The sequence below is a fragment of the Papaver somniferum genome, chromosome 9 (assembly GCF_003573695.1).
Source record: "Papaver somniferum cultivar HN1 chromosome 9, ASM357369v1, whole genome shotgun sequence".
In the NCBI taxonomy this organism is placed as follows: Eukaryota; Viridiplantae; Streptophyta; class Magnoliopsida; order Ranunculales; family Papaveraceae; genus Papaver; species Papaver somniferum.
The window spans coordinates 133,101,300-133,115,055 of NC_039366.1; the positions used below are offsets into that span (position 1 = coordinate 133,101,300).

The following is a 13,756-nucleotide window of genomic DNA, read 5'->3' on the forward strand; positions in this document are numbered from 1 at the left end:
TAGTGGGACTCCAACATAAGATATGGATGAATAAACTCTTGGCTATACGCTTTAGGTGCATTCTGTTCTTAAAGAAGCACGATTCTGCCGTCAGCGCATATTCAACCAGATGAAGTTCTGTTACAGAGTTCTTCATTTAATTCGGATAGGTGCATTTTTGTTTCATTCAGTTTTTAAAGGCATAGCCATTGGAGTTGCAGGTATTCTACCAACCCATCAACTGTTTATGGTAAAGTTCCATAGTAATCATTTAATTTAAAGTATTCATATCCATGTTTTGTTGGAGTCAGAAGGTAATAAGTAGCTTACATAAATTAGGAAAAAGAACAAACATGGTAGAAAGTTACAATAGGGGAGTGACAGCATCCGTGTTTTACTTATACACGACTGCAGTGGTTAATTTATGTTGCTTCCTTTGTAATTCAAGTGTCTTTATTAATTTGGTGTTATAGCATGATTTCATGAGCACCACTTTAAGGCTCATGTTGCATTTTCATATATAGGGTCTAAGACGCACTTAAATAACTTCAAAATCTGTCAATGAGATTTAATTAAATTTGTTTTTCTTTGCTAATTTTGAGCTTTATATAGCTATATGTACGGTTGTTGTTAATGTTCAAGAATTTTGTGAATTTTAAGCCATAGAGGTACGGCTACATCGCTACGTTTGTACGTATCACAATTTAAAGAAGTACGGATATTGGATTTGGAATCAGGTAAGCGTCAGTGTAGTTTAATACACTTTGACACCGAGTCTAAGTAATTGGAAATAGCGGGGTTTTGAGAACTCACTCTATTTGGAACATTAGTCGGATACCATAGGAGATGTTCCATTTTGAATTCTTGATACCTTTTCACTCAGAGCGTGATACTCTGATCTATTTGGCTAGGACAGTAATTGGCCTTGGTTGAGCAGAATTTGCTGTAATCATTTCTTTGTTGAGCTTCTATTGTTTGAGTAATTCTTTCAAATTAAGTGACTGATTTGAAAATTATGATGTCCATAGCTGTGATGGAGCGTTATTAACTTGCGCTGATTATGAGGTCCCGTAGAGTAATATGCGGTCGTTCTATAATAGAAACAGGAATTATCCAATTTCATCTAACTCTAATGGTTTAAGTTACAAGGTTTGTCAGAGTAACAGTTAAGATCTATATTCGGCAAGTGTAATCAGGTCCTTAATCCAGTAGAAGGTGCCAGTATGTGTTTTGAATCTGACTTTTTGTTGTACGGTAGAGCAAGGTTGAGTTACATCCCAGATTTTTTCTTCTGGATATAGTAATTTCAAGCAGCATAAAAGAAATATCTCACCAATTTAAATTGGATATATAATTCAACAAAGGTAATACGTTGTATATTTTTAATTGGAATTCCCGTAGCCATGACTGATAAAGTATGCGAGTTAGGAAGAAAGTGCATTAGCCTGTATAGTGGCTTCCTAATATTATATACGTTGAGGCCAATTCCAAGGAAGAAGTTTTTCCAAAAAGTTGGATGTTGCTCATTAGTTTCAAACTCAAGGACTGCTTGGCTAATTAGTTAGTAATTACCTAGCAACAATGGGACCCTATAAACCGTTAGCAACCGGAACCGATAAACGGTTTTGGAGATCTGAGCATCAATATATTATGGGCTATTGTAGGCCCCAAGTAATCGTAATGTTTGTTGTGAACGGTTTTTTTTGGGACCATGTTTTTTTTTTTGGGACCGTGGTCTTATTATGCCACTTTCCCTATAGTTATAAGGGGTGTCCTAAAATGTGGAAATGACTAACCCACCATTAACCTAACTTAATTTAAAACTAACCTAATAATCACACATATATATAAATAACCACCACCTCTTCCCACCACCGCCGCTACCACTACTGACCATCACCTACCATCTCCGACCACCACCAACAACCACCGCCACCTCTCTCTATATATATATACATATATATCATCAAAAATATATATATATATATAGTTTTTGGTTGAAAAAAATGAGAAGTAATCACCAAAATGAGTTGAAAATGGAAGTTATAGAGAGAAGTTCGGTTAGGAATTATGTGAAAAACTTTGTCGAACTAACCGAACTCAACTTTAACGGAGGTTTTTCTTTTTCCAGAGAAAAGTTCGGTTTCGTCGCAAAAAGTTCAGTTACGTCGCAAAAAGTTTGGTTTCGTCGCAAAAAATGTCCCAACCGAACTTCGAGTTCGGTTACGTCGCAAAAATGTCCCAACCGAACTGTGAGTTCGGTTACGTCGCAAAAAAATTCACTTACGTTGCAAAAAAAAGTTCAGTTTCGTCGCAAAAAATGTCCCAACTGAACTTTGAGTTCGGTTACGTCGCAAAAAGTTCGGTACGCCGCAAAAAAAGTTCGGTTTCGTCGCGAAAAAATGTCTCAACCGAACTTTGGGTTCGGTTACGTCGCAAAAAATGTCCCAACAGAACTACATTTGTAGAAACAAAAACTCCATTAAAACTTTGGTTCGATTGACTGTGATTTTGGATTTATTAACCGAACTACATTTACAGAAAGTTCGGTTACATGTTCTTCATATAATATAACCGAACTTTATTGACTTGGTTGAAATTTTTTATTACAATTTTGATTTTGACGATATTTTAGGCCATTTATAACAATATTCACTAAGTTACAAGCATATTTCGGTACGGAGAGAATGTTTTTCTCCATATTTACCCATCTCAAAATAATTTTTTTCTCCATCTTCTTCTTCTTATATTACTTTGGTCTCTCAATAATTCTATTTCTTTTAAATACAATCATCTATTAATTTAACCTTAATCAATGATTAATCACATTAACTAATCATTATACAAAAATAATCAGGAGAATAATTTTGGTATTAATATAAATATTTAGATAAGGGGCGGCTTAGATTTACTTCTAATGTCTTCCCCAAAATAAAACAATGGTCCCAAAAAAAAGGCTGGTCCCCAAAAAACCGTTCTTTGTTGTGATCAAACATAATAATTTATTTTTTATTTTTTATCCACGAGAGCAGGGCCAATGTCCCTACCTGATTCTAGCCAGTCGGATTGGTCCACTACCATATCCAATCTGCCACAATCCATAGAGTATTTCGTGAGATCTCCAAACACTTTATCGGTTAGTCTAATACTAAAAGCGGATGGCCTTAGTGCCAAATATTAATTTCAAGAGAATTTACAAGACCATGGCCGGGGCTTAATTTGACCCGGCCAACAAAATAATGGAGCCAGAGACTCTAATTAACTTGTGCACTCAATCTCCGGATTTCAACTTAACCATGACTAATTTCCATAATGAGGTTATGTTTGACTGTTGATTCACGTCTCTGGCTAACCCGACCAACAAAACACCAGGATCTCACTAAGTACTGGCTGGTTCCTAATGGTCGGGACCTTACATCCCGATTACTAAAAACGATATTATAACCTGGATATTTAACATATACCGATTCTATGAGATCCGATGAACTTACATATTGGCTAAAATACTTCATATTGACCGACCGTCCAAGCAACATAAAATAGTAGATAGAGGTTGAGCTCCGGCCGTAGGCCAATAAGGATCCCACACCCTGATCTCTTTCTACTTCACTTAGATTCTTAGGTCCATATATAGTACACATATATTAGTATATTTTGCGTGCTAAGTTCATGCTAAGAATCTTCTTAGTACATTTGAGATGATATTCTCTTGGAGGGGTGTCTTAGTCAAAACTGCTGCAATAAAACAGACTATTTAAACAAGCACCAATACTACCTAAAGGCATGTGGGAAATGGCGATTTTACCTGAGAAAGAGGATGGGAAAATAAAAATTTAGTAGCTCCATCACACATGTAACTCTTTGTCATATTCATGTACCGAAAGTTCTAAAGAATTATGCACAAACAATCGAATACAACATTTATATGATATTCTTCACATGCTTAATAGGGGAATGTACAAATATTAGAAGCACGTGTTGTCACATGGAAAATTGATGAGCTTGAAAATAATGCTCATTCTAGGTAGTTGTTGTCGTTGTTTCTATGTTAATATACTTCACTCTGACAATTTTTGAGCATAGAGTAGAAACTTGATATGGTTGAATGTTATCTAGGGTATTGATTTGATATAATTTGGGTTTGATTTTTTTGTAGCGAGCTATTAAGGTTGTCAATTGCACAAGTTTCCACTGTGATTTCTCATAAACAAAAATCTTCTCTAACGGATTCCTACAACAACAAGATTTCTACCTTGATCAGTTAATTTCTATTGCAGTTTGGACGTAAAGTAGCTTGATTAGTTGTTGTAACATGCACAAGTTTAACTCCAGTGGTAGTCTGAATTGGTAATTCCATTTAGTTTATTTTAATAAAAAATATTAAGCTCACCAGACATTTTAGTGTTCTACTTCTGGAAGTTGACCCTCGGGGTTCTCTTATTATTGGCTTTATTTATTGTCAGCAACCAAGACATGTCATGAAAATCCGTGCAAGGTTATCTTCATATTAGTATGTGTAAGTCTAGATTTATTCTTAACATTTTATTTCTACCGTAATCTAAGATATTAAAAGGATTTAGAAAGTTGTAAAGTTTTGCTAAGCATAAATTTTTGTTTTACTCAACGAATTATTCCGTTGCAGATGTTTGAGAGTTTTGGTATTCATTATTTAACAGTCTCCCTTCAACGTTGCAGCCGAATAAACATATGCAAGAGCATCAGATAATTAAGAAAACTTCAAAATCTTGCATTTGTGAGTTTTTCAATATGGCGTTCTTTGCAATCTATACATCAAGTTATGGGTATTGGTTGACTAGATAAGGAACCGTGAACTTCAGCTTCATCGTATTTGAATTTCATATTTTGGAAAATCATGTCTTCAAACTTTACAATTTTGTTTCATAGATATAGAAACTCTCATTTTTGCATTACCATGTTTGTCCAATCGAGTCAAACTAACTTGGTCAAGCATCAGTCAAGGCATGGCATATGAACCAAAAACATATTGCACATTGATTGTTGTTGAACATCTTGATTGCCAGTTTACTTGATCGTAGTCAAGTTTTATACTTAGCCCTATGTAGCGAGTATTTACCTAAGAGCGAAGAAACTAGACTTTGAAATCAAGTAATTAAACATCCGAAATACGTTAAATTAAGAACCCTAATATGGATAATTATAAACATGTAACCAAATATCAAATCCATAGTTCAGAATGTAACAAGTAATAACATGTTGAATCTTCTCTTCCAAACTAAATAGGCTAATTGTGGACTAAACAATTGTTGAAAATGTAAATGTGAACTTAGAATTATTCATAATTTAATTAATAAAACTTATATTGAATAACCATGGATAAAATAAAATATATAATGATGAAAGATTGAGCCAGAGACTTAGGCAGGATGATGCCTAGAGAAATAAGAAAAGACAATCATTAGACAACAGTGAAAATATACAATATAATTAATAAAACTTATATTGAATGAAACTATGTAAATGATCAAGAGCTCTAACAGTGATGATGGAAATGAACAAGAATGCATTAGACAACAAAGGAAAAAACAATCGGTTCTTAAGGGATTCTTATGGGTCCTTACTCAAGAGCCAAAATATTCTGGTAGCGAAGACAAACTGGAGAATTTCTTGGAGTTTCAACATCAACAAGACTCTATCGATTTAACTATTTTGAGTCATTAGAATCTAAAAAAAAAATGTGAATTTGAAACGAAAAAGTGAATGGAAGATTATGCAAAAGAAAAAAAAAGTATGACCTACAATATTTAATTAAACAATATAAAAAATAAAAAAAGTTTAGAACGGTATTACATTTTTTAAGTTTTCGATGTTGCATTATTTTGATCAGATTAAGAGCAACGAGAAGTATCACCGCAACATTGACATCTTATTATAAAATGATAGCAAGATACTCGAGGCTTAATTATTTGAAGAATTAAGATCACATTGAATATGGCGAAGATAACTGTGATTTAACAATCAAAGAAATTTGACAAGAACACAATTACATTTTTAGGAGGTCGGGTCAAAGAAACGGTGTTTAAACAAGGAGCATGCATCAGTCTTTTTCTACAAGGTGGGTTTGAACAAAAAGTTTACAAATACATAATCCATGAAAATATGGATAAGTTAAAATCAAAACAGAAACACAGACCACAACGATTCAAAATAATGTCTGGAAAGGATATGCAGTTCCTGGTGTGGAAATTTGGACTCGAAAAAGAATACAACTATACAAAAATAATAAAATGCCCAAAAAGAGAATCTTGGAGTTCATGGACGAGTCAAAAACATATTTACTCACTTTTTGGAGTAGTTTTTAATGGATCTAAATTCTTTTACTATTTTAGACAATTTACATTCTTGAGTAGGTGCGTTATGATTTCAGTTTATACTTTTCACTATATCATATTCAGGGTGCACCAGGTTTTTGGCCGTGTCAAAGACATTAACAACTGTTTGAACAACTTCAATAGCTTTTGCATTATTCACCTAATTATTTAACTTATAATTGTCGTGGTAATTTAAATTCTTATCCATACCAGATTGTTTTCTCTTCCAGATTGTTTTCTCTTCGAAATAGATCGGAATAGATCTCATGAAATGCTTTATTAAAAATTATACTTTTTGCTTTAAAATTCTTTTAAAAGAATTCTTATAAAAATTATTAAAGCAAATATTTAAATTGTATATTTGCTTGTTTCAAGTAAAGAATTCAATTTTTGTTCAACCCACGGTTCAACTTAATTTTGCTAGATAAAAACGCTCAACATCATTCACTTAAAGTCACATGATACTCTGACTTCCATCTTTGACAGGTGATGTTCACGTTTAATCAATGACCACCATTTAGTTATACCGGAATCAATGAAACGGAAATACAAAGGAAAAAATTGAGGAAATTATCAATGGTGATACGTAGATGACATAAACCAGACAATATTAATGGAAGCACCTGGACAACAATCATATTATTGATATTTTGAAATATTTTTATATGATTTTTCAAGCTAAGAATCACGAGTCCAATACCGAAAACTATGTGATGCTTGCAACTAACTATAACTAGAGGTTGAGCCGGCGCCGGTGATACCTAGTTAATAAGAAAAAAAGAGTAACCAGATATTAAAAGTAAGCCGTGCCCCGCTTTATGATCAGACTAGATTATCACTAATTGTTTCTTCTCTGCTGTCGAACAGGTACAAGGTTTTCCACATATGTTGTAAGCTTTTCAAAAGAGTAAGCATCTGGATCTAAAAAGGGGGAGCCATCGGTTTTAATCTCTTTGAAACTCTTTTCTTTCCGATGGTAAGAATAAAGAGGGATACGGCTTATGCGTCCCCCAACAATTTGATAGTCTCTTAAGATTAACTCATATGTCCCAACAACCTCACTAAAATAAAGCCACCGGGTTCTATCCCAAGGAAAAGGTAAAGGGATAGTCTCTTCACTCCAGATTTCACCACCCACCTTCTCGTTGTCTCTTTGACGATGATGATCATCATTAAATATCCATAGCTTGCAAACGTAATCACTTATTCTACGAATTATACCTAAACATCCATCCAATTCCAATAGACTAACGTAGTGGTGGTAAAGTGGATCAGGATCCAAAGGTTGATCCCGAATGAGTTTAGGGATTTCGATCATTCTAAACTTCTCAGTTCCAAAATCAAATGCTGCTATGCTTATAGGACAACCGAGCCACATCTTAGTGCACCAATAAATAGAGCCATTTGCGTACACATCGGGAATACCTTCCCCTAGATTACAAGGTGGCACGGCATCAATTTTTCTCCATGTACTATTGCCTGAAGTCAAGATCTCGCAGACTGAAATTTTGTCATAGTCGTCAACGACGTCGTTTTCTCCTTTTAGCGATAATCCGGCTTTTCTGAAAGTTATACGCCAGATACATAACACTTTGTATTCCTTGGTGGCTGGATCATATCCAAATCTATAGCTTGTACCATGAATACGTTGTGTATCTATGGTAGGATGCTTTTCCTTCTCATTTAGTAATAATTTTGAATGTATCCACGGCGATGCTTCTCTTGTGCTGATATTATATATGCGAACAGCATACTTGTTTGTGTCGACGAAACATATCAAACCATTTATGGATCCCAAAATTTGATTACAACGGAACATATTTGTCTTCCTTATGGTCTGGACCTCTACTCTGCCTACCCCTTCAAAAGATAAATCTGCCGTCAAGAGAAACTGATCATGTCCCTTATGTGTGAATTTTGCGTCGCGCTGATCCTTTGTTGACGGTGAAATCACATAGAAAAGAGATGTGCGTGTATTTGATCGACTAAGATGTAAATCAATGAAGTATGGGTCTTGTTCGATCAAATACAACCAATGTTTGCATACGCACTTGAACCGTGTCAGCGACTTCACAGGGAGTCTACTTAGCATCTCGCAAACTATTGTATCATCATCAAGCCTATTACTGCAGCTAGAGTTACCAGCACCGACAAGGTTATCCTTATTCAGAAGAAGACAATGGATTGAACTAGAGATATCATCACCATAGCTCCCTTTGTTCCTGTTGACTGCAGAGGTTTTTTTATTGCCAGGTGCGGCAACCGCTTGCACTTCAGTACCCCCTTTGCATTCCATTGTCCCTACACTACAGAAAAGATAAATGCTATATATATTCGAGCCGAAACTATAAAAATAAAATAAAAGAGATCAATGCTTATTTTAATTGGGGTCCAAGAGCATAGCTTAGTGGTGTCCCATCAACTCCAGTAAGGAGGAAGTGCGGGGTTCAATCCCCACCGCCATAAAGGATTGTAGTAGATTAGTTGTATAGTGGGTTGAGCTGTTGGGTCTGGTAGTGGGGCCTGTCCAACTAGCTGGGTTTGAATAGGGTCTTGATCCAGCTTTAGCGTATCAAAGAAAAAATAAATATTTGTTTTAATCGTATAGAAATCAATTTTCTTTAAAATAAATATATGGGATAATTTGGATAGAGATAATCTGGATCGGGCATGCGTGCAATTCAGTGGACCTTGTAAGGACCCGGTCTGTAAACCAAAATGGGGTTTGGATACCCTAAACCTCCAATACAGGTCTTGGTCGGGGTAATGTAATTTTGACAGTGAGGCCATTCCCTGTGAAGTACAGAAAAAGAAAGAAAAAAAAAGAAAAGGAAAAACCTATCTACGAATTGATACAGCAAACCAGGGAATACCACATAAAACCAAACGGTAATTACTGGATATCTGATATCCCTGCTAGATTTGGTATCCTCCTTTACAAATCGTACACCCCCAGTGGAGGAGCCAGCTTTTAAATTTAAGGGTGGCTAAAAAATAATTTTATAACTCTAAAAATTTAAAAAAAGAGGGAACTAATTCCAGAAATCAGAGGATTAAACATATCGAATAAGAAAAGTAATGGCTAAATGTGGATTTTAAAGTTTTTTTTTTTTTTTTTTTTTTTGTGGGGGGCCTAAAGCCAGGGTAGTCGACCCTTCTTTGCCCCTGTGCACCCGTCCCCTTAACAAGATAAATCGAGAGGGTGGGTTGGCTATGGAGGATAACAGGATGTGTTTTTCCGGTGGTTATTCATAATCTAAGGGTATTTAAAATTTCAGTATCGGAATCGGGGAGGGTGGCCCATACGGGAAGAAATCGGAATCGGGGAGGGTATTGATGTGTTTTTCCGGTGGTTATTCATAATCTCAGAGTATTTAAAATTTCAGCAATAGAATGGAATCCCTCGTAAGTGATACAGATCAATTTAAATTAAATTAACTAAAACTTAGGAAATGAAACACGTACCAATTTGTTGTGGAAAGAGAGAAACAAACTTCAGATCTCTTCCGCCTAGAGGTGGTTGTTGCTCTGATGAGAAGCAGACCGGAGGCCAGAATCTAATTCAGTCGGAAATTTTACAACAAGGAAGAGGTAGCGGTAGGAGGTTCAAAGCGGAATGGAGATCCTTCACATCCATCGTAGTCTATTTATATAAGGCCACTAGGGTTTTCAAACGCGGCCGGGCCGGGTCTGTACTTTCCATATTTACCCCTATTTCCAAAATAATAATCTGTTTCCTTAATTATTGTCAACAATGTAGTTAATCGATTAAGGTAATCAAAGAGTCGGCAGAAATTTCTGTTTGACAACAAAAGATATGAACATAGCTAAGGTATATATGCAAAATGGCAGACACCGCAACAATATATCATTAAGGTAATCGTTTTTTGTAATCCAGATTGATATAAATGGAACCAAACTAAATGTAAAATTATTTGTGACACACTCAATGCTGCCAATGCGATAATATCTTCGAAGTGTTTGGTATTTTCATCTTCAGACTCTATTAATACGCATTCTATAGGCACATCCGTGTCTCCATCCTTTTCAGCTTATAAAAGTTAAGAAAATAGGCACACAAAAGTTTAAGAAAAAAGATTAATGACCAATATTGAAAGCATACATTTTCTGAAAAGTGAAGTGCATGACTGCACTGGTGATAAACATAAACCTACTAAATAAAGTTCTACTTTTGTAATCTATTATTATTCTTTTTTAATTCTTGTTGCACGGAGGAGTATATTGTTGCTGTTACAAGTCCCTCAAGTTACAGTCAGGTTTTGCCTAGGAAATCAGGTCCATCACCACTAAACCCGGGCAAAAGCTGGAACCTCTTTTAATTTCAGATGTATGAGGGGGGAAGCCCCTGAAAAAGAACACAAAGTTAAAATATCCACGGATCTCTATTGCTCTAATTGGTAACCATTGAATATTAACAATAGCACAGTAATGAGGCTACCGCTCGACTCTGGTGCAATCACCCTATGAGTCTAAATGCTAAAAGCATGCTATCAGATACTAATTTGATATAAAACAAAAAATGATTTGCTTGCAACCCAAATACCGAACCATAAATATTCATATCAATTATTAGACTGAACCAAGCAAAGAGAAAAATAGAAAAATTACACCATGAAAACATAATAAAGAAAGTAAGTTATAGTTTGTAGACAGACTGTTGTTCACCAACACTATAGCTATTTCTGACATATAAAAAAGCCAAGCATTCTTGTAAGGACTGAGATTAGTGATACAAACTTTCTTAGTGACAGAAATTAGCGACCAAAGAATAGAGCCAGACCAATATTCAACCCCAATGATAACATTGAAAAGTCTTCGAATACTGGAAATATAAACACCTACGCAATTACAGAAAATATACATACTTATGCATTATAGTGAAGAGGATATTTACAGCCATAGTCTACAGGTATTTTGTTGTTCATATAACTTTTTACGAAGAAAAGTAACATAGAAACATTGGTATGTCATTGCTATTCTCGTAGTTGTTCATTCAATAACAGGAATTGTAAGGCAGATAATAAGTAAAGCAAAGAAAGACAGTTGAAACTTAACTTCTTTTTGATTCTACATGACAATAACTGCTGCTACTAAAAAACTCCGAAACAACAATTTTCTTTTTACCACTAATGATTTATGTTTAAGGGAACCTCAAGAACCAACTCTGAAACCTCATATTCATCATTACATATCCACAATCAATCGTCAAAATCATGGTATTTGTCACTCATCATGGTTACTTATTAATTGCGTCAGCAGTTGTTAAGTCTTCCCTAGTTTATTTGGTTTGGTTTTGAACAGTGGTGGCGTGCTAGTCCTCATACCTACAAAGTAAATTTTTTGGATCGTTTATTTTAGATGTTAAGTTATAATTTTGGTCCAAAGCAAATTATAGAGACTCATCAACCTATTGGAGACGCACTTATGTCTACATTTCTAAATCTGCACTTTGGTTCTTGCAGCCGAGGCAATGTTAAACCTGCATTTTAAAGTTGATTCTAACCGAGGGTTCGAGATAGCTTACCAGTCAGATAAGTGTTGTTGAGGTGCGATTGCAGGTCAGGAAAAGAAAAGTTAAATAGCATGGCGTATTGGCGTTCATCCAGTGACGGGTGCAAATTGGGTTTCGTAGAGGCAAATGTTGAGCCGCTTAAGAAAGTAATTATAACCCTCGTGGAACAATGGCTCAAACTTCCATATAAGGTTCTTAGGTACCACCCCTGTATAATTCACCACCCTGCAATGACAAAAACATCAGTATGAATGGAAATTATTAAAACATTACAAAATGCATGGCATTCTTCCAATGAACATATAATCCAAGCACCAAAGTACCAGCATCTGTTTCCATACAAAGCAAATGACAAACCTATAACATTTAGCCCTGAATTACTCATATATGGTTGAAAACTATACTCAGGCATCTGACAGTTGAAAAATATACTCACAATTATTCCCCAAACTATGAAATTCATGAAAATCTTATTATCCATTAAGAGCAGATTTCTGTTTTTGAGAAATCACAATCAGAACTTGTGCAATTGATAACCTCCTTGCTAAAATTCACACAACAAAACAAACCCAAATTAGATCAAATCAATACCCTAAAAAAATAGTAGTCTTACTTTGATAGATTCCACGGTTTTCTTTTCTTCCATCTCGAACCCTAAGCCTGTCCATGACCTGCAAAACCACCTGCCGAAATACGTTTATGAAAGCAGCCAGCTAAGTTAAACCATAATTCTGAAAGTCATAATCAAAGCAAGTATTACTAATGCATATGCAGAATAGAGAGAAGAAGATAATGGAATTTTTGGTAACTGGATTAGCGGGATTAGATAACACATCAAGTCATGGCTCGATTTCTGTTGCAGAAGGAAAACTCAAGAGAAAGAGAACATAGAGAGGAAGGTGTGGCAGACGATTAGGGTTGTAAGGACTAGGGCTCATCATGGTGTCGGTTAATTGTTGGAAACCGATCGAACCAGACCAATAAGAAAGAAACCGAACCAAACCATTTAGATTTGGACTGGTTTGGTAAAAAATGTTGAAAAACCGACATTGCTGGTTTAGTTTTGGTTTGACCTGAAAACCGAACCAAAAACCATTGGGGAATCGATTAATTTTTAAACTTAGTTTCTACCGTCGATTTAAAAATATTAGATTCTACCCATTGATTTAGAGGATAAATAGAAACCCTAAATCTAATGTTTCATTATGATATTCTCCCTCTTTCTCTTTCTCTCAGCCGCCTCCCTTCTCCACCCCCAACTACAGCTGCTGCTACTCGATTTTTTTCTTCCCGTCTTCCTTCTTTTTTATTTGTCAATAACTAAATTAAGATATATTATATATCTTCTTTTGATCTCTAGAATTAGAGTAAGCTTTAACTATTCTTGATTTTTCTTTTTTTGTCTGTATATTTGTGTAAACCAATACTATCGGCAACTACGATTTTTTTATCTGTAAATTTGTGTATTTTTTTTTGGTTTGACATAATTATTGGTTAACCAAAAACCACTGGGACAAACCGAAACCAACTGGAACCATTTGGAAACCGAACCAATGGTTAGTGGATTGGTTTGGTTTAAATTTTTAGAAACCAATAGTATTGGTTTCGGTTTTGGTTTGGCTAGAAACCGAACCAAAACCGACCATGAACAGCCCTAGTAAGGACCATAGAAAAGAATTTCATTATTTGTGCGAAATCAGTAAGAATTAAAACAAAAATTCTTGCCAAACCGTGGGAAAAAACTACACAGAAACCGGGTACACACAGGCATCCTTCAAAAGGGACCCCCTGCCAAATCGTCGGTTTCTGCTTTGTTTTTTTGACGGTACGTGTAACAGCTGCAGCTCTGTTATTTTTTTTTCCGTAAGAAAACAGTGATGACAGTGTTAATTTT

The 13,756-nt window shown here is 35.2% G+C and overlaps 1 protein-coding gene across 4 annotated transcripts; it reads right to left on the bottom strand.

Moving 5' to 3' along the window:
• Nucleotides 1-6,939: 6,939 nt before the first annotated feature.
• On the bottom strand, nt 6,940-12,760 carry LOC113308738 (putative F-box protein At1g32420). 4 transcript variants are annotated; one of them, XM_026557204.1, is made up of 5 exons: nt 12,476-12,760; nt 12,299-12,356; nt 11,875-12,087; nt 9,795-10,040; nt 6,940-8,635 (listed from the first exon to the last, which is right to left on the bottom strand). In XM_026557204.1, the coding sequence occupies exon 5, from the start codon at nt 8,623-8,625 to the stop codon at nt 7,168-7,170; it is 1,458 nt and encodes a 485-aa protein (XP_026412989.1). In that variant the 5' UTR covers nt 8,626-8,635; nt 9,795-10,040; nt 11,875-12,087; nt 12,299-12,356; nt 12,476-12,760; the 3' UTR covers nt 6,940-7,167. The 4 variants fall into 4 exon arrangements, with proteins under 4 accessions (XP_026412989.1, XP_026412991.1, XP_026412990.1 ...); XM_026557206.1 differs by lacking the exon at nt 12,299-12,356; XM_026557205.1 differs by having other exon boundaries at nt 6,940-8,630; nt 12,299-12,760.
• Nucleotides 12,761-13,756: the final 996 nt, after the last annotated feature.

What these genes read in the sequence shown, in the direction of transcription:
- LOC113308738 (XM_026557206.1), bottom strand. Translation starts at nt 8,625, where the DNA reads ATGGAATGCAAAGGGGGTACTGAAGTGCAAGCGGTTGCCGCACCTGGC.